The following is a 22,465-nucleotide window of genomic DNA, read 5'->3' as shown; positions in this document are numbered from 1 at the left end:
ACCACAAGCACTAGTCACAAACATGTTCAGAAATACCCAGAAATAAAGAGCATATTTTAAAGACTTCTAAAGGTATCAAACAAATGCACTCATCTTCAATTCAGTCTGTTTATGTCATGTGTATATACTTACCACTGCTAATCTCTTTCTTGCATAGTTTTAAAAGATAGAGAAAAAGGTTGTTAAATTATTCAAACCAAAGTGCTAAGTCCCAGAACTTGTTTTTTTAAAAGTGAACTCAATAATGAAGTTGAAAAAAGTTCATTCCCATATAAATTAATGATAAATTAATAATCTACATATAATTAAAAATTTTACATTTGGGAACGAATGATGGTGGACCTACACACAAATAAAAGATGCTAAAAACATATAATTAAAAATTTTACATTTGGGAACGAATGATGGTGGACCTACACGCAAATAAAAGATGCTAAAAAGTTGATTTATCAAAATTTTCCAGCAACTGAAATTCTCTATTAAATTGCTCTTTTATAAATCAACAATCCAATGACAATTGGTGGGGTTTTTTTTTTGTTTTTGGTTTTTGGTGTGTGTGTGTGTGTGGTGCTAAGGACTGAACCCAGGGCCTTATGCATTGAGGCAAGCACTCTATCAACTGAGCTATAACCCCAACCCAACAACTGGTATTTCTTATGATAACCCTAAAGATACTATAATGTTTTGCTTTATTTTCTGAATATGACTTGTCCATTAATTTTTAAGAAGTATCTTAACATTCGGAAAAATAATATCCCATTCTCAGATAAAAACAGGCAAGTATATATCTGTCATTCCTGCCATTACCGTAATAATGTTCCCCTACCTCAAATCTATCCCACATGCCAATGTAATTAATATTCCCAAAATAACATTTTCATCAAGACACTGTTCTGCTAAAAAACGAAGAAACTCAAAAATCTCACATCCACATTATATGTAGAATAAAGGTCAAATAGCTTGACCTAATTTTCAAAATCTTTCACCATCTGATACCAATCTTTAGTCCTGGTCTTACCTTTCACCAATTACGTACAAAAAGTCTCTAATGCAGTGGATCCATTTACGTAACTAAAATACATTGCGCATACCCTCATTTTCCCCTTGCCTCTTCTACAATCTCCTCTTTACCCTCAGCTTTTTTTTTTTTTTTTCTGTTTGTTTCCCTCTTCCAATGAGCTTTTCAAGCATTCATTTACTGACTCATTAGCCACACATTAAGCAAATCCTATGCACTAATCCATGTTGTGTTTTGATGTTGGGGCTACAAAATACACAAACTGAGTCCTCCCTCCTTGGGCTCACAGTACAACAGGGCAAACAGACAAAGAAAAAAGTTGTTATAGCAGTGTCTATAGTAAAGGTATAAATAGAGGAAAAAGTGTGATTGCATATAAAGGAGGATAACTTCCAAGCTGCTTGGTGAGATAAGAAAAGGCTTTTAGAAAAGGTGACATTTAAGATTCAAAGATGGGTAGGAGTGTGTCAGGCAAAGAAGGGAAAGGAATTCCAGGCAGAAAAAAAAAAAAAAAAGCACATGCAAAAGCAGAGAAGAGAAAAACTTGGCCTGTGTGAAGAACTATAAATAGATCAGCATGGCTGGAGTCCAATGTACATTAACTAATTCTACCAACACTTACTGTCCATTCTCCAACCCTCAAAATAGATGAAAAAGACATGGTATCTATCCCCAAAAGAATGTGCAAAGGTGGGTAATGAGAATGGAAAAGTAATGAAGAATCTTGCTTGACTTTCTAAGAAAACTTTTTCTTTACAAATAACTAAGCTAGAATTTATTTGGATAAATATTATCCTTTTCCAAGTAGCCATATTGTTGAAATTGTTTATTTCAATGATACTGTTATTAGTTACAAATAACTTTTTTTTTTTTTGTAGTTTCTTTACAAATGACTTCAGATACAGCCTGAAGCATCACAAATCTTTGTATTTCATTGGGGAAAATAGCAAATGTCACTAACAGCTACATTTCGTAAAGGTGTATGAGGAAGTTGTGGAAACATAAGGTTAAGACTGTTTTAGATCAATTAAACAACATCAGTCAGAAAATAAAAATTTGCATTTAGAGTTTATTTACTACCATATATTACTTTATGTACTAACTTTTTTACCACTCAAAACAATTCTATAAGTTATCTACTTTATTACTTGCCTTTTAGAGATGAAACTGAGGTACAGAGTAAACATGCCCAAGGTCATGAAACTCGTGGAGAAGATTTTAACCTAGAACCAAATCCTATCTCGCTATGGTATAGACCATTATGAAGGGGTAAAAACTTTAAAGAACAAATTCAATAAAACCATTTTATAACACAACTCAAACTGTTACAATGATACCTTTTCAGGACAACAGATACAAGTATATGACCTCCACTAAAGGTGACAGCTTTGAAAAGCAACAGTTACAATTAGCTTAATTTGTTACATTTGCTTAAAAATAAAATCAACCTTATTATTTTATTGTCGTAACTGAAGGATGTTTCCTTCCTAATCGCAAATCATTTAACCCTACACTGTACCTGGTAATATTAATTCCAACAAAACAAGAAGTACTAAGCACTTACTCAGACACTGTTACCTACTCAAGATGGGGGTGGAGGTGGAATAGCACAATTCCTGCTGTAAATAGCTAAGATTCAATAGGAGAGATGGAGTGCCAGCTTACGGCAGATAAAAAAGGTTTTTAAGGCTCAATTCTTATGACAATTAACTAGGGGAAAAAAAAATGCAAGACATCTGTTCACAGTGCTCTGTATTTTTATTTGAATATGCTAAGACACTAGAAGATTCAATATTTTCCCTTTCAGGTACTGTATTTTCTAAATTGTGTACAACAAGCATGTATTGTAATACTTTGATAACTGAGGAAAATAAAGCATAAAAATTGAGAAGTAGAAAACTTAGCACTTAGTGGGGTTCTCAGTAACTGAGAAGACCTTTCCTAACAGAAGTCCCAAAAGTTTTAAATTCGAAACTTTAGAAATATATCCAAAGTATGAATACTTTTTACCACTTCAGGAGCTATGAACCTCAATGGTACAAACTCCCATCATTTTTCACTTGGATTAGAAGTCTCCTTACTTCTAAACTTGACCTCCCCACCCCAACTCTATCATCTATACACAACAAAGCACCCAGAAAAAAATCAGATAATGGCACTTCACTGCTCAAAATCTTCCAATGGCTTCAGTAAAATAAAAGGCAGAGACTTTGCAAGGGCCCTACAAGATCTAGTACCATATATTATCTCTGGATTTAACTACCTCCAACATTTCTGCTCTTCACTCACTCCTCCTTATGGTTTTTTGAACACTCGAGGCATGCTCCTTTGCTGTCCAATTTTATAATACTCTCTTTTACTCATTTGTTTATTATTTGTCTCCTTTCACTACCTCCAAAAGAGAAATACTTTTCTCTATTTTCATCACTGATTATATCCTGTGCACATACAGTCTGGTATATGAAAAATAATTAGTCATTATTCATTAAACGAATGAATAAAGGGCAATATTCTGCATAGCAGTTAATGTTTGGTCCTAAGAGGCAGAAGATAGCCCCACCATTCTGTACTAGAGTGAACTTGTGCAAATTATTTAATCTCTCTAAATCTTAGATTCCTTATTATAAAATAATGATGGTGGTATCAATCTTATAGTTTTAAGAATTAGAATAATGCAGATAAGCACAGTTCCTGGCAGAGAGTAAACATTCAGTAAACATTAGCTATTACAATGACGTTAACGACAAAAGATATACTCAGATATCAAGAACTAAGTTTTCTACTTTACAACTTAAGCTTTATTTTCCTTGATTAACACTAGTTTTATGAAACCAAGTGCCCTGACAAAAATATTTTAAATTTTTCTCTTGAAGTATTCTGAACTGTCAGCCAGTGTGGTGGCACACGCCTATAATACCAGCTTCTCAGAGGGCTGAGGCAGAAAGATCTGAATTCAAGGCCAGACTAGTCAACTTAGCAAGACCTTATCTGAAAAATAAAAAATAAATGAATTAAAAAAAAAAAAAGGGTTAGAGATGTAGTTCAATGGCAGAATGTTTGCCTAGCATGTTCTAGGCCCTAGGTTTAATCCCCAGTACCACAAATATTCAGAACTATCTAGTTGTTCTGAACGTATAGTTACCTTGGATTTCAGTCCATTAAGAAAGGAATATTCTTATGGGATTAAAGTTAAAAATGATGAAATTCAGATTGAGAGGGCCTAGTTTATTTATTTATTTATTTATTTTGGTAGGGAAAAAAATAATACTGAGTAAGAGCCACAACTCCCACATGTTTCTACCAAGTTCTACTATCTACTTTTTCAGAAATAGTAGTTTACAAAATTCTGGATCTTTACATGCCAGTTTAAAACAAAGGCACTACTACTATGTGTGACATCAAGATTCTGTTCTCATGTTGTAGATTATTAACAGAGATGGAGGGAGATTAGAGTATATTTTATTTAAAAAAAAAATTTTTTTTTAAAGGCTGGGCATGGTGGCACATGCCTATAATTCCAGCAGCTTGAGAAGCTGAAGCACAAGGATCAAAAGTTCAAAACCTGCCTCAGGAACATAGTAGGATCCTGCCTCAAAATAAAAAATAAAAAGGGCTGAGTATATGGCTCAGTGGTTGAGTACCCCCAAGTTTAACCCATGGTACTTCCCCACCCAAAAAAAAAAAAGTTTAAGTGCTATATAAAATTGCACAAAATGCCACATCTATCACAATGTTATTTTATTTTCTACAAACAGAATTGACACTTGTTTCATAAAACCACACAAGAAAAAGTAAAGCTTTGGGCCAGATCACTGGAATGTTATTCTACTCATATTGTATTTAAGAATTTTGAATTCTTTTGAAATATCCCAAATTAGATTTCTCATTTACTAAGAGGCATAACATATATGCCTGAATTCATAACAAACTCCCCAGTGGTAAGAGATTCTAACTCAGTTCAACTGAAATGCATCAGATATGGAATTAAAGGCTTTAAGAAGTACATAAATAGTTTTTTTAAAAAATGTCATAACTACAAGACTTTGTTTGATAGTAAGACAAGAGTAGTATATTAAAACTCACAAAGCTAAACTCTAATCTGACATTAGCAAGGGGACTTAAAGGCTTTTTTCCTGATCCATAAAACAGAATAATATCTATCTTGTAAAGCTATTGTGAAAATACAGTAAGATGAATATTTGTAGAAATAAACTATACATGAACTGTACTGCAGCACCAAATCTTACTGCAAAAAAATACAGAATTTTTTAAATGGAAACAAAAAAATGAACTGTCATAATTCTGTAACTACCTAATTGTCTTCATGTTTTGTTTATTCCCTACAAATCCTTCCCTACAAGTCCTTATCTCCATATACTTTTTTTGTACAGTTACAAGCATGTGCACCTGGGAAAAGTCTTTCTAGCATGTTTTTTTTTTTTTTTTAGAGCCAGATGGCCCTCATTCAATTACCAGCTCCTTAACTTACTGTGTGGTTTGGGGCAACGTTCTTAAATCCCTTTATCCATTTTTTTTCATTTATTACATGAGGATAACAGATCTATGTTACAGGGAGGTATGAAGAAGAAACGAGTCAATGTAAACCACTCAGTATAATGCTTGGCACATGGTCAATTCAGTAAGACCTAGGGGGGAAAATGGTACTCTACTTAAAAAAAAAAAAAAAAAAAAAAACTTAGCATGATGCCATAAACCAAAAGTACACTATTAAAGTATAATAAGAATAAGGCACAGTGGAACATGCCTATAATCCTGGTGACTCCAGAGGCTGGGCAGGAGGATCACAAGTTCAAGGACAGCCTCAGCAACATGGCAAGGCCCTAAGCATTCAGAGAGACCCTGTTCAAAATAGAAAACAAAAAGGGCTGGGGATGTAGCTCAGTGGTAAAGTATCTCAGGTTCAATCCCCAATACCAAAATAAATAAATAAATATAAAAAGAATCCAGATACTTTTAAAAAGACTCCAGGACACTTTAAATTTATTGTTTTTAAATTATATCTCCCTACCACTCCTTTGTTTAGATATACTATAATGTATAATAGAACCCATCTATTGCTTCATACTTCCAGTAGAGGTCTCCATCTAAAAAATAATGTACTAGAATGAAAATAAGAATTCCTCATTATTTTTTAAAAAGAAGAAAAATATATTTTTAAAAATTAGTGGCCATCTTTATCAAACATGTAAGTCCAGGTTTCTCCAACCAAAACATTTAAAATAAAAAATTATCTACAGTAAAGTGATTTCCCTCAGTGATCGTTATATGTTTTGCTATAGGCTTACCAACACTCAACTGTGTTACAAATACAATCTTTTGGACAGATGAGACTATTTCACACAAATGATAAAATAATTTCTCCCCTCCATTGGCCAACAAATTAATACCTGTGCCTTACAGATGGTTTAAATCAGTAGAATCATCTTAACATAAAAGTAAAGGCCATGTTTTTATAGCAAAGAAATCTCTGACAATCTTATACAATTATTCCTTTGAAGACAGAATGGAGTGACTTGTATAAAAGAGGCAGCTCTGAACTGGTTTCTACTTCTCCCTCTCATCATTCCACAGTAGTGACCTAAAGAAAGTCAATAAGACTTATGTAGGCCGGCCTACCAAGAAAACAAACAAAAAAACCCTTACTTATCCTCTACCAAAAAACACTGGACTGGCTAGACTACCCTCTTAAAATCCCTTCTGATAACTAAGACTGATGATACTATAAATTAATAGATTTGGTAGTCATACCCAATTGTAGCTATGCTCCTATCTTTTAGGAATCTAAATCTTCAGACTTTACTAACCTATACTACACTACTAAGGTAACTATTAAATTTGTATACAATATCTAATATGTACTTCAACTTAGTCCCTTACATTTGTAACACCTGGTAAATTCCTGTAACTGGTTATAACAAATAATTGAATAAGAAATCAGCAAGTAATTTGCTTAAAGACATAAAGAGTGCACACACACATACTTATATCTAAACCCCACAGTTTACAGAAGTGGGAATAAAAAACAAGAGATGTTCTAAGCAACTCTTGAAACTAGAAAGTTTTTTAATAACCAAATTAGGTCAAATTCTGAGGATCAGATATACAATGTAAAATATAACACATTTAATTTAGTGATGATATATTTGAATGGATTATGCCAAATATATAAAATACCTGACTATGATTAAGGTACAAATTTGTTTTTTCTTTTATGGATGGTAGATAACTATAATGAAGAAGTAACCAAATCAGTTACTTCTTAACTTGAAAATATAAAAATACTGATTTAAATTACCACTTTACTTTTGTATATCAAGGAATGTAATGGCCAGCAAAGAAAACTAAAGATTTCTAAATGGATTCGTAGAATGAGAAATAGTTCTCCAAAGTTATCATTTAGCACTATAACAGATTTTTATTTATATATTAAATTCCCAGAACATGAAAAACATTTATAGTCAAATATAGGCTGCAAAATTTAATATTCATCATTAGCTCCCCTCATGAAGAAAAAATAAAAGAAATAACTGCAGATTTTTTTAAAAAACTCAAACAGATAAAACATACAAAAGATATCACTAAGTCTGACTCCTAACTCTAATAATATTGCTCAGTCAATAAACACATATGGAATACTTTCATATATCACAGAGTTATTATCATAAAAGTTCCAAGTTGGGACTGCATCAAGAACACACAGCAGGTCAGGAGCAAGGGTGCCTATAACCCCAGGTACTAGGGATGATGAGGCAGAAAGATTACAACTTTGAGGCCAGCCCAGCCTGGACAACATGGAGAGACTTGTCTCAAAACAAAAAACAAAAAAAATAAATAAATAAATAAAAGGGCTGGGGATGTAGCTGGGTGGTAGAGCAACCCTGGGTTCAAATACCAGTACAGCAAAAACAAACCAAAATAAGCCCCTCCCCACCCCCCAACAAAGAACACTGAGCAGGCAGTATCTTATTCAATGAGGAAATGCTAGCAGCATCAAACTAAAACCATCATCAAAACAAGTCTCCATTAAAAGATGTCTCCATTTAAACACTGCATAGATATGCTGGCCAATGTAATTAGACTAAAGAAAATAATGAGATATAAAAGTTACAAAAGAAGAAGTAAAACAGCCCCTATTTACAGATGACATGCTAATATATGTGGAAAATTCTAAAAACAAACAAAAAGCACCGAAGGAGAAAAATAGTAAAACAATTCAATAAAGCAGCAGATTAGAAAATACTTTTTAAAAATTAATAGTTTCCATATAAACAAACAACCAATCAGAAGATTACAATGGAAAAGAAAACCACATTTTCAAAAGCAAACAAAAATGATAATATCCTTCAGAATAAACTGAAGAAATATTTAAACCCTATATAAGGTTATATATAAACTGTGCCTAATGACACAAAAATTAATAATGGAACAAATGGGGTTCCATTGTTCTTGGATAGGTCAACTCAGTATTGTCAAGATATGGGTTCTCCAATTTATAAATTGAATGCAATACCTATAAAAAGAACAATAAGCTTTTTTGTGGGACTAGAAAAAATTGACACTTAAAGTTCATATACAAACACAAACATAAAAGAATACTGAAGAAAACCTTGTTTAAAACAAAACAAGGAGCTGGGGTTGTGGCTCAGTGGTAGAACACTTGCCTAGCATGTGTAAGGCACTGGCTTTGTTTCTTAGCACCCCATATAAATAAATAAATAAAATAAAGGTCCATCAACATCTTAAAAAAACTATAAGAATGAGCCTCCAGGCATAGTGGTTCACACCTGTAATTCCAGCAACCCAGGAGGCTGAGGCAGGAGGATCGTGAGTTCAAAGCCAGCCTCAGCAACTTAGCCAGGCACTAAGCAACTCAGCAAAATGTTGTTTCTAATAAAATACAAAAAAAAGGGCTGGGGATGTGGCTTGGTGGTTAAGAGACACATTAAGAGACACTGGGTTCAATCCCTGGTATATATAAGAATGACACTATCAAATACTAAAACAGGCTATAATACCTCAATAATTGAAATTAGTAAACGCCATTTAATCCTTCAGATTGGTAAAACTTGGAAAGCTTGACAACATATGGCAAGGCTTTGGAAAACAGGCACTTTCATAAACTGCTGGTGGAAATTCAAAATAGTTCTCTCCTACAAAGGGAATTTGGCAATATTTAACAAAACTATATATATTTTATCTTTCCATTGCTACTTCAATTCCCACTTTAGAAATTTACTCTGAAGATACATCTGCAACAATTCAAATATAGGTTTGTATAATAAATATAGAGAAGATCATTCATCATTATATACTATGCTAATATACTGAAAATAACCTAAATGCCATTATGTTGGGGATTGGTTGTGTAAAGTAGGATGCACACACATAATGGAACACTATGCAACTGCCTAAAAAAGGGGGGAAAATAACAAAACTAGACTCTATAAACTTACTTTAAGTTCTTCAAGAAGTATTAAGGTGAAGAAAGGCAAAATACAAAAGAAGTGCTTTCTTCATTTAGAGAATAAAAACTAATATATAACTTATATATATGTGTGTGTGTGTACATCCTCATTTTTGCAAAAAGAAACAAAAGAAGGATACCCTGAAACTACAAAAATTGATTAACAACTAAGCATGAGTGGGAACGAATAGAAAAGATAAGGAAAGCAAGGGAATAACCTCCAAGTACACCTTTTCTTAAACTCTGCTGTTAGAAATCTTAACATATTCAGTAATGAAGTTAAATGAATGAAGTTAAAGGATGAGTGGAAAACAAAATTGAATACAGATGGGAAAATAATAATTTTATTATATTTTAAGTGAGTAACACCCAGGAAAAATAACCCCACCATTGTAGTGTGATTTTGTTTGTTTTTTTACACAGGCTGGCCCTGAACTCCTGGGTTGAAGAGATCCTCCTGCCACAGCCTTCCCAGTACCTGGAATGATAGGTGTGTGCCACCCTGTGGGGCTATACAGTGAATTCTTTTTTTTTTTTTTTTTTTTTTTTTTTTTTAGGCCAAACCTCTAACAATGTATGTTCAGTCCAAACACAAAAAAGAATTGCAAACAAATCTATTCTATTTGGTAGGTTTGATTTTGGTAGTGATATGGATGTAAGAATTCTGAAAATATTTCATATGTATTATAGAACTGAGAAATGAGTAAATATATTGTTGTAGGATTTAGAGTTTCCATTACAGGTAAAGAAAGAAGGGGAAAAAATTATGTGGACTGTAATTGGAGGTATCAACATAGCCTCATGATTTTCAAAATACAAATGCTTTTATATAAAATAAATGTATTTCCTAGCACTGTCCTCTAGAAGAGCCTGGAAGAAAAACTTACCCAATAACAACTAACATATCTATTACCCAGATCTTGGTTTCTATGTACCATTCCACACTAAAAGAACCCAGACCTCTTAGAGAAAATAGCTGATTCTAGAGCCATGCAAGCAAAACACAAGTCAACCCCAGTAGATCTTCTATTATCAGAAAACAAGGAAAGGCTTAAAATATATATATGTATGTGTGTGTGTGTGTGTGTGTGTGTGTGTATACATCTGAAAAAGACAATGGAAAGCCATTCTGAAAGGGCTCCCACTGCCAAATTCAAGCAGCAAACACACAGCAAAAATAGATTTTTAAACAACTATATAAAATGAAAATCTAATGAAGAAATAAGAATGAAAATAATCCCCTTACTGTAGACTACTAGCTTATAAATACAGAAGGAATGAAAGAATTAGAAAATAAGTATCATGCAAAAACCACGGTAATAACTGATTCAAAAGCAAGAACACCAATTGTTATTAAGACTAGGTACAAATGTGATGGTGAGCAAGATATTTTTCCCATAGGTTAACTTAATTACAAAAGAGAAAAAAAAAACTTTCAGTGGAAAACTCAGGAGAATACCACCTTAACCAAAATTAACATCAGCAATAATAGAACAAAAGGACATCTAGTGCCTTTTGCCAAAAATGTCTAACCTAAATCTGACCCTAAAAAAAATTACCAGAAAGATGCAAATTTTATAGTAAATCTGACCCATAATGTTTAAAATGGTAAATCATGCTAGGTGTGGTGGCACATGCCTGTAGTCCCAGGATCACAAGTTCAAAGCCAGCCTCAGAATTTAGCAGGACCCCAAGCAACTTAGGGCCTGTCTCAAAATAAATGGGGACTTGCCTCAGTGGTTAAGACCCCTGGGTTCAATCCAATACCAAAAAAAGAAAAAAGGCAACATCATAAAAGATACAGAAAAGCTGAAACACTGGAAATAAAATAACTAAATGTAATATATGATCATGGATGGGATGCAGTGGTATAAAAGACATTTGGGACAATTGGCAAAATCTGATTTAAGGTCTGTATGTTAGATAATACAGTTGTATTCATGTTCAAATTTTCTGAATTTGATAACTGCACATTTTTACATTAGAGAATGTTTTTATTCTTGGATAATATGATTAAAATAATTACAGGTCACTATATCAGTAATGACATCAACTGATTAAAGAATAATAATAGTAACAATACTGTATAAAAACAAATATATAAAGAAAAAATGACAAAATAATAATGAACTGATAGAGCTAGATGAATTGTAAATAAAGGTTCACATGCAGGTAGCAAAAAATAAATAAGCATAGGGGATGTGGCTCAGTGGTAGAGCAATTGCCTAACGTGTTAGGCCCTGGATTTGATCCCTAATACCACAAACAATAATAATAATAAATAATTAACCATTTTAAACAGAGAAAAGATGGTGTAGGAAAGAAAAATGAATGACCATCCCTTTCAACTGGACTATCCCAAAAATCAGACAAGTTTTTTACTACTAGATTGAATTAATATATTCCAATGTGGAGCTAGCTGGAAAAAAGGACTCCGAAATACACAAGTTTGACTCTTTAATGGTATAAACTGAAAGCCTTATATCAAACTATAAGCACTGTTGACAGGTTTCCTATTACTTGTGAGCACACTTGGAGGTTCAGACTACAGTACTAACTACTATTTACAAAGAACTACATAGTCTGATTTAAGCTCAAGCAAATTCAAGCTATGAAACATGGAAAGTGTGATCAACCTTGGTATTATTACTTTTTAAGCGATCTTTATTTTTTGTTTATTTATTTTTATATGGTGCTGAGGATCATATGTGCAAGGCAAGCACTGTGCCACTGATCCATAACCCCAGCTGAATCTTGGTATTATTACTGAGAAATTTAAATTCAGGCACAAGTCTAAAATACTAAGGAATTAAACACTGTTGGTATTGTTAGGTATTATCTAGGTGTAGAGCCCTAAACTATGGCCTCTACCATATTATTTTCTTTTTACATTTTCATGTATTTGTTTTTGCAGTGCTGAAGATGAATCTAGTAACTTTTACATATTAGAAAAGCACTAGACCACCAATCTATCCCCAATCTTTACCCTATTTTGACAGAATAATATTCCCACTGACCTCACATATTTATACTAACATTTTACTTACTTGAAATTAATTACTTGCAGAAGTACAAAATAAAATTTCAACCTGAATACTTTACTGTGAAAGAAAATCCATTATAATTATATAAAAAACAACATCTCCATGCACATAACAACTAACCACTGGACACAGTAAGAAACAATTGATCAAGTATGATGATAAGAATGCAAAACCAGAATTATAGACACTTGCCATATTTTAAAATAAGATGTATATCCAAACAATGAATTATCAATACAGCTTAATTCAAATTCTCCTTCATTAAAAAAACAACTTTATAGCTTAGCCCTGTTAAATGGTACTAAAAAGTGATTTACTGGCAAAAACAAAAGTCATACATACCTGAACACAGAATATACCTAAAGATACTTAGCAAATGTGCATTATAGGGTAGAAGGGTATGTTTAAAATAATGCTTTAAAAAAGATAATGCTTTATTTCTATTCCCAGGGAAAGAAGTGGGACGGTATGTTCTGAAAATATGTAAAATATATTTCTTGACTGGCAATTGTGGCTGACATTTAAGATTAGGAGTTAGATACAAACCAGAGATTGTTCTTTATTTATTTGTTTCTTTCAAGAAGTAACCCATATGCCTCAGAAAGAAAAGTTTGAGTGGTGTAAATAATTCTTTTCTAAATTTGTTTTTAAGATTAACAGCAATTATTTCTTAAATGTGGAAAAAAAAGTCTCACAAAGAAAATGTTTTTGAAAAATGAAGATATTGCATTAAACAAACTATTTATTAGTATTGTTATTTTTATAGGAATTCACATGTTAACTTCCCTAAGTAGTACTGAAATAATCCTCACCAAGACAAGGATTTAATAAACTCAATATAACAAATGTATCCCATCTTGGAAGAATATTTTCAACACCTATATTAAAAAAAGTTAAACATTAAGAAAATTATCCATTTAGAAATGACTAAAGAAAAACTTATTTCTAGTTAATTTTTTAAAATTCAATTTATAAAACAAGATAAGTTAAGATTTGGTAGTTCATTTGTTTCTCCTCCCCCAGTCCCTTAACTGACATAGAGTTCTTGTTACCTTCCCTGAAGCCCAGACATGAAGTATAGGGTGTGTCCAGGCTCTGCTTAGAAATGACAGGTGCAGCTTAAGCAGGTGCCCCTAAACCAGATTGTCCCCTGGAGGTTTTGTTCTGGATGAAGCCCTGGCCAATGTTTTGATGCCAAGTTAAACCAGTTATCTCAGCAACTAAATTGATTTCATTACAATACTTAGATCAACTGTTCTCAAACTTAGTGTACTTAAGAATCACCTGAGGCATTCTTTTAAAAATACAAAGTTTTAGACTATTAATAGCTAAAATCACTGATCAATCTTAGCATTACTAAATGAAAACAACTAAACATTATAAGCCTTGTGATATGATGAAAAGCAAAGCACTACTTATGAAGTATATCTAAAATATTGAAGCTGTATGTTACCAACCTTTAGATAAATTAATTTTCAAGAAATAATACCAGATAGAGGAACAAGTTAATTGACACTAGAAGGAAGTAATCGACCAAATCCAGAATTTGGGACAATCTAAATGACTAATGACCCAATTAGTTTAAACAAATCAATGGCACAATGTGAAAAGAGAAAGGGAACTGTTAAAGACTTACAAGATTTAAATAGCCCAAACATCAAAAGCAACACATTCTTCCTGCCCTCCCCTCCAAAATTTCTGTTGCAATAAGTAGTAGAGTACTGCAAACACTGTCATTGGTATTAATGGAATCATGGATCTACCATTTGGGGGCAACATCTCAGAATGTAATAGCTATTCTCAGACATCACCTAGAGATTTCAGTTCCAGCAATAGGTTATTGCAATGCACCTAGTCAAATGGGCATGTATTTTGTAAAAATGAATAAACCCTCTGAATTCACAGTATAATGAACATGCAAAATTATCCAAGCCCAAGTGAAATTTCTTTGTTTTGAAAAAGAAAAATGTTTGATCCCATTTTAGAAACAATTCTTAGAAAGCTTAATGAAATTCATAACCTGAATGCTGAGACTGAAAATTTGTTTTTTACCAACTCTTTATTACAAGACCCCTAAAAGTTTTACTTCCTCCATAACACAGTAGTAAATTTTATGATAGGTGACCAATACTGATTACCACATATGCATTTTTATGCACTTCTGAATAAACCAAACGAAGCTGTGAACTTTTTTGACTCCACTATGAACATATGAACTAATAATATTACATGTATTTACTTTAAATTCAAGTCATTTCCATAAAAATTGTACTTACAATTTCAAGCCATAAAATATTTAAAGGTAATGTTTAATACGAACATCTCCACTGTTAAAACACCAGTAAAGGTTGGTCCTTAGACCAGTCTCAACTTCTAAACAGCTTTTCCCTAATATCAAAATTCATGATATGACTTTTCAGTTTTTGAAGTCATGGTAGTGAAGCAAATACTAATTTTTAGCAGGACTAGCACTGTAATTCAACAAAAGTAATTATTACTCTACCAAACAATTCGATAAATAATTCTGCCATTATTCGCTAGAGACTTGTTTAGACAAATTTTAAAAACAAAATTTCAAGTACAAACATCCTGTTTTTAAAAAGCAGAATCTAGTTAGAATGATGAACAGGAGGGAAAAAAAGAGCAGTTACTTAACTTTTGGGGGTTGCTGGTTCAAATAAAAGCCTTAAGTGTAAAGACTAAACCATTACAGGCATGGCAGTTGTGCACACCTATAATCCCAGTGGCTCAGGAGACTAAAACAGAAGGATCACAAGTTCAAAGCCAGCCTCAGCAACTTAGTGAGGTGCTAAGCAACTCAGCAAGACCCTGTCTCTAAATAAAATATTAAAAAGGGCTGGGGATGTGGCTCAATGGTTAAGTGCCCCTGGGCTCAATTTCCCAAAATGTGTTCAGAATAACTTAGTAGGACTTTGTCAAGCATGGGGTTTTGTAACATTTTAACAGTGTAGTGGTGTTTGGGGAAAACCGTTCACTATGAGGTGATAAAAGAGGCAAAAAATAGTGTGAATCTCCAAATTTTCTGGAGATCACAACACACATTAACAAAACAAAGTCTTCAAGAAATACTGTGTAAAGTAACCCAACTTTAGCTTTACTGCTCAAATCATTAGGCTTCATTTCAAGAAAACATATTAACATTTCAGGAAAACTAGTGTTTCACAGAGGCTAGTTGGAATTTTTACTGTAATTGACCTTGCATACCAAAGAGGAGGAGGATGATGATGGTGGTGGTGATGGTGGTGGTAGATCAAAGAAGCAGCCCTTACTCTATTTTACACCCCCTACTCTATCCTGCTCCATGTCTTCTTAATTCCCAATTCAGGAAAAATTCATTTTTATCATTAATCTTTAGTAGGCCTAGAAAATGCACAATAAGCAGCCTTCATAAATAAGAATAAAAAGTTTTCTTAATACATATTAAGTATTTGCTTGACAATATAGTTAAATTCCAAGGAATTAAAATCTTTGTTTTTCCTTCCCTTCCCAACTTCCAATTTCATTTAGTTGGAGAATATAAGAGATCCACAGTAGTGATAGACTTTTCTATCAAAGACATTATAGTGGATTTTGCACACAATCAACTATGAAAATACGAAGACCACAATAGAACACAGAAGTAGAAATATAAAAGAATGCCTCTATTCAAGATTAGACATTTTTAGTTAATAACCAAGGCAGAAAATTTAAATGCAAAAAAGAATGTAAACATTTTAGGAGTTATTAAGTTCTTAGTTTGTATCCTCAGCAAAATCTGTAACCTCAGTGAACTACCTATCAAGAAAAAAGTAGACGATTCCTACTTTGGGCAAATCTAAGCTGTCTGAAAACATGGCTTCTGAGATACTGAAAACATTGATTCTAAGACACCAACATTAACCTAAGTGAGCTCTGAACAGTCTTTCAACATTCTCCACTTTCTACTCCTACTTTCGAAGTCCACATGCCTTTCAAAAATGTAACATAGTATTAGAAAATAGCAAAATCAGGTTTATCCAAAATTTGAGTTTATAAAATTAAATTTAAAATACATACATGAATACTTATTCAGACACAATTGTTTCCCCAGTCTATTACTTTCTTTTCTTGAAAGAGAATTATCTGTTTATTCAGTCTGTTAAGTAAATTCAATGTGTTACTTTATTTACTTATTTATCACAATCTTGAAGTCTTTCACTTAACTTCAAGTAACCAATAAAAGGCTTTCACTTACAATAACTAATCTACATGGTGGATACTACAGAACACATATTCATGTCACTCAACTGATAAATGTAAACTTCATCTATAGATATAACTTAAAGAAGGGCTTTACTTACCAAGAAATAAAAAGGACAATAAATTCATAATTCAATTGAAAATTCACTCTGGTGAATGCAACTGTACAATTATGTTTCTGATTATACTAAAGGTAGGTATATATTTTTTAAAAAATCATTTACAAGTTTGAATGCAAGAACACTTCTAACAGTTTGAACAAATTTTCAATGTATAAGATATCTCCTTTCCAAAAAATCAAGTTTTCTAAACTTATATGGAAATATCAAGTTAACCTTGACTATAGTTGTACTACTGGGATCAGTAAGTGAAAACAAAATTCAACTAAATATTTGAAATATTTACCTACATCTTCATTAAAAAAAAAAAAAAAAAAAAAAGCTTCAAATTCTTAACCCGAAAAGGAGTAGCAAATATCGCAATCTTAATACCAAAACAGAACAAAAAATAAAATTTGCTAATTAAATATAGAACACATCAGACATAAATATCCTAATATTTTATCAAAATCACCTTCATAACAATATGAATTATAAGACTGATTAAATACTACTGAACATATACCATAAAACACAACTTTTATGTCCAATTTATGTATGACCTTCAAACATTTAAATTTTGTCTTTAATTTCTCCATATATAAAATTTAGGAAATTATACTTTATCCTTTTATACTTCCAAAAACATTCCAACAAACATTTGTGCAAAATATTAAGATGTCCATGTCAAGAAAGAAACTAAAAGTAAATAAGAACACAAATATCACAGATGCTTAATATATAATTATTATTATTATTATTTATTTACCAGTGCTGGAAATCAAACTCAGGGCCTCGTGCATACTAGGCAAGCACTCTACTACTGAGCTACATCCCCAGCTAACTAATACCCAATTTTTAAATATACGACTTTTATACATTATCAGTAGGCATTTAGTTTTTAAAAGTTAAATGCCAATGTTAAGACAAATAATCAACACCATTTTCATTTTGAGATCAAGAAATCTTTATAGACAATCTACACATGAATAAATGTATGTCTGATAAAACCAAGCAAACTTTTGTCAGACCATTGAACTCAAATCTCTCTATATTTAATGACTATATTTGTATCCAAAAAAACGTAAGTGTTAGAGCATAGTCATGGTCAGTATAGTAGTTTGCTCTTAATTAAATGTTTATAATATTATGAAAACATGTAAGATACCAGACTAACAGCCATTCATCCAATGAATAGTAAAATCACAAGGAATCTGAGCAAATATTAAACTTGTAGAGTAAGTAGAACTAACATATGTAATGACAGTTATAATAGATCAAATGAAAAAGCAGCTCATATTAAAAAATTATTCTACATGCGATTTATAAAACATGCCGCATTATCTGCTCATCAAAAACCATGATATTTAATTTGATGTAGCAAAGAGGTAACTTATGAAGTCACCTGATCACTATTTCTTACCACCAAAGGGTACTATCATGGTTAAGTAACAAAAATACTGTTAAAGCTTGACATTTGTTCTGTCAGTTAAGATTTTTTCTGAGGAAGGTGTAAAACCCAGCATAATTGTGGGTTTGTGCAATATTACACCAGTAGAGAAAATTCTTACAAGGTTGGCAGTACTCAATTTTTAACCAGAATATTTCTGTTGTTTTTTTTTTTTTTTTTTAAACAAGCCATGCAAATCTTCACATGGTTTATTTTCCAAAACAAATGCTTCAACTTTTTCCTAGTAGCCTAGCTACAACCCTACAAAAACAAACCTGGAGAATGACATATGGAGGAAAAACAAGTTTAGCTAAGGACATAGTTCAAAAAGCAGTTTCTAACAAGAAAAGCCTAAATTGATCAGAGAACAATGAAAATACTTACAAACAACCTTGAAACTGTATAGTCAAAATAGTATTTATAAGCATAATTAAAGAATGATACAATCCCATGATAGAAATGACAACTGGTGTTTATGATTAACTTTTATAAAAAACTGGAGCCCAGACATTTAATTGATTATGCTAAAACTGTTAGTTTGTAATTAAAAATTAAAAAATATACATCTCATGAGCCACAAATATGATACAGTATCTTTAGGATATTAAATTTCAATCAATCAATCAAACACATACCAGGCATAACTTTAAAATATGTATTTTAAACAGTACAAAATCCAAATATTCCAATTGGCATAAAACCAGAACATGTATTAACATGTTCCTCTCAGTATTAGAAATGAAAATGAGCCAATGACTATCATCACAGATATAAAATTCCTATTTCTCATCCCATTACTAAATCAGCAATGTGGGAGATCAGTTTTGTTTGGGTTTTGAATTTTTATCCCTTTAAGATGTATTCTGACACACATCACACACACACATAACACACACTGTAACAACTAACCATATTTAATATCTTCTAGACTTCCTATGGAATTCAATAACTACTCCACAAAGTTCTGTGAATTCTTCAGCTTCAAGCCTGATGTCAATCTAAGATAGCCAATAGAAAGTACACCTGTGCAATTACTGCATTTCCTATTTCAGAATGCTGAACATAATACAGAAGAACTCTTGAGAGTATTTGAAGCAATACAAAACAAATTATGCAGAAGCCACTAACAAAAACAGAAGGATATCCTGTAATCTCACTATTATCAATATTTATTAGAAAGTACTAAGTGCAAAAATTATTATTTTAGTTTTAAATATCAACCAACTAAGGACCCTCCATGGGTAAATAAACAAAAATAAAAACATGACTTCATAGTAAATTACAATCTGAAAGTATTCCTAGAATAAAACTGGGAGGAAAAAAATAAAAATATTACAAAAGATATTATTTAGAGTATATCACATACCAACTGAATATGAAATTTACTTTTGTCAAATAAGCAATCAAAACATAAGGGAAAGAATAAAAGAAAAATTAAACAATAGTATGTAGTTTCATATTATCCTCATTTTTCTGACGATCCTGAACATGTTTAGGTGGCTCAGAAATTCAACAAAAAAATTAGAATAATCCTGGTCATGTAAGGCACCTACATATTATGATAGGCAGAAATTCTCTGTTGAAATACTACTGAATGACTCAGTACAAAACCATACGTTTCGTTTTTTCTTAAATTCTGAAAGTCCGAATTTTAAAAGGTAAAAGGAGTTCCCAAAAAAAGAAAAAAAATTTCCCAAAGGTTACAAAGTTTCATTAACTATATTAACTCTTTTACTAAGCATCACCTTTCTGCCCCTCAGTGGATATCAAGCAATCAGTAACAATGTCACAAAAGAATGTTTACCAAGATAGGGAGTGAGGAGTCACCTGTAATGATTTTGTATGAAAAATGTAAATAATCCTAAAATGAGTGAGGAAAACTTTACCTTCCTACAATCCCTCATTTTATTGACATTAAATGTTTCTCCGAATAAAATTAACAAGAGATTAGAAACTATTTGGTGTGCAAGGTTTGCTTTTTGTTTTGGAAAAAAAGAAAAACTTCTCATAAGTCCCTTATTTCCAAATACTGTGGAAAAGTCTCTACTACTCACCGCAAGTAATACTGTTTTAAAGCAAAGGCAGCGTTAGAACAACTTCTGGGAAAGTTGAACTCTTCAACAATTTCTCCCCACTGATTCTTCTCAGAAACCTGTTAAAAACATTCACACTTGTCTGAAAGTGCTCAATCCAAGAAAAACCTAACCTAACTATGAAATAAATACCCATTCTGCAGAGATCTGTAGACACTAAGGCATCACTGGGTGGTTCAGATCGATCCGTAAGAGTTACTAAGCAAGGTCTGCTTGAATCACTGTGTTTTCATCAGAAAGCCCTGTATTTAGCAGCACTTGTTTTGTTTGGGGGGGTTTGGTGGGTTTGTTTTGTTTTTGAAGCCCGGACAATAACCAATCGCAAGTCCCTCTGTCGCCCCCTTTTAAATCTCAACGCGGTCCGTTTACACTTAAAGAAAAAAAAAAAAGTTCAAAAGGATCAATACTGTTCCGGACAGCGACATCCGCGGGTTCTGGGGGGGCCGGGGCCGGATCCGATTCCGATCCCTCTCCCAGATCTATCCATCTCCATAGGCCCTTCTTTGAGGCCTACAGCTTCTGCCTAGCCTTGAAGCCTAAGATGGCTATTTGGAGACAGGTCCTGGTTTCTTTTGTTAGCTGTATAAACCGAGGGCGACCGGGCCGACGCGGTGCCCCCGGCAGCCGAGATCATTTCGCAGCCGATTATCGATGTTAAACCTGCCCGCGCTAATTTTGAGTTGCACGAAAACTGCTCTCAGAGTCTGTGTGTCTCTGTGTCTCCGCCTGTGCTAGAGCGGCAGCGGCGGCAGAGCTGATGAGCGGGCGGGCGGGCGCGCGGCGCGGGGCGGGCGCGGGGCTCGGGCAGGCGCCCCGCACGCCCGCACTCCCCGCAGCGGCGCTCAGACCCCGCCGGGCCGGCCGGGCACCGGGCAGGACGCGAGCCGGCGCCGGGCCGCCCGCCCGCCCGAGCCCCGCGCCCGCCGCGCGCACGCGAGCCACCAGGCCAAAAACAGCCCCGCCGCCGTCCGCCTCCGTGCCACCGGCTGCGAGCGAAAAGGACGCCTTTTGCCCCCGCGGGCAGCCCCCCCAGCCCCGAGCGCCCACTCCGGGGTCAAAGGAGACTTTTTGGAAGAGGCCAGCGAGAGGGAAATACAAATTAAAACTTCCACTCACCTTCGCGAATCCGCCTAAAGTAGTGACTCTGGTGTAGAGACCGTGAAGATCCAGCTCCTTCCCACCCACCGCAGGGATTTTTTTAAAAGGCGACCTGCGGGAGAGAGAAAGCCCCGCACTTGTCAGCCGGGACCCCGCGCCCGGCCCGGGCGGGAGAGCCCCGTTCGCCCCGGCTCGCCCCGGCGCTGCCCCCCCGGTTCTGCTCTCACCCTCTGCTGTGGTGGAACTGCCGCAGCTCGTCCAGGAAAGCGAGTCCCTTTCTCCGCTCGTCCGGAGGCGCCTTCCCCGTCGAGTTTGCCATTATTTTTTCAAAGGAGGTTTTTTAAAAACCCAGATCGGTGTTTTAAAAGCGCCCCCCGCTCCCAGCGCTTCCTACCAGAGCCCGGAGCCCATTCCTCGGCCGGCGGCGGCGGGGCTCAGTCATGGGCCGGCGGTGGTGGCGGCGGCGGCGGCGGCGGCGGCGCAGGGAGGGAGGGAGGGAGGGGGAGGAGGAGGAGGAGGAGGGGAAGGAGGGAGCTGGAGGCCAGGGGGAGAGGAGGGAAGGAGGGAGGGGAATTTCTAAAAAAGTTTAAAGAAATCGGAGCGAAACTAGAGGGGCAGGCGACTGCCGGATCCGCGCGAAGCCGCGGGGCGAGCGCGGCCCCCACCCCTTCCTTCCCTCCCTCCCCGCGGCCCGGCTCTCGCCCGCCTCTCAGCGCCGCCGGCCCTGGCGGCTCGGCCCGGGGACGCGATTCAACATGGTGCTGCTGCCGGGGGCGCGCGAGCGGGCCAGGGGAAAGGCGAGCGGACGGTGAGGGGCCGAAGCGGCCAGAGGCCCGGGAGTTTCGGCGGCGGCGGCGGAGGGGCTGGGGCAGGCGGGGCTGGGGGTGGGGAGGGGGAGGTCTGTGTGGTGGTTTGTGGAAAGCGGGGTGACAGCGTGTAT

The 22,465-nt window shown here is 34.9% G+C and overlaps 1 protein-coding gene across 1 annotated transcript in view; it reads right to left on the bottom strand.

Annotated features, from left to right (window-relative positions):
* Nucleotides 1–22,145, bottom strand: part of Arid2 (AT-rich interaction domain 2) — a 176,771-nt gene extending 154,626 nt beyond the window's left edge. Inside the window, exons 1-3 of the mRNA XM_076854349.1 lie at nucleotides 21,753–22,145; nucleotides 21,544–21,637; nucleotides 20,389–20,486 (exon numbers count right to left, since the gene is read on the bottom strand). Of these exons, the coding sequence (XP_076710464.1) occupies nucleotides 20,389–20,486; nucleotides 21,544–21,637; nucleotides 21,753–21,844 (284 nt within the window). The 5' untranslated portion in view covers nucleotides 21,845–22,145. The remainder of the gene's footprint in view (nucleotides 1–20,388; nucleotides 20,487–21,543; nucleotides 21,638–21,752) is intronic.
* Nucleotides 22,146–22,465: the final 320 nt, after the last annotated feature.

The sequence above is a fragment of the Callospermophilus lateralis genome, chromosome 4, assembly GCF_048772815.1.
Source record: "Callospermophilus lateralis isolate mCalLat2 chromosome 4, mCalLat2.hap1, whole genome shotgun sequence".
NCBI classification, from domain to species: domain Eukaryota; kingdom Metazoa; phylum Chordata; class Mammalia; order Rodentia; family Sciuridae; genus Callospermophilus; species Callospermophilus lateralis.
Note: the sequence above shows the minus strand (reverse complement) of the source record. Positions and strands in the feature narration are given on the sequence as shown.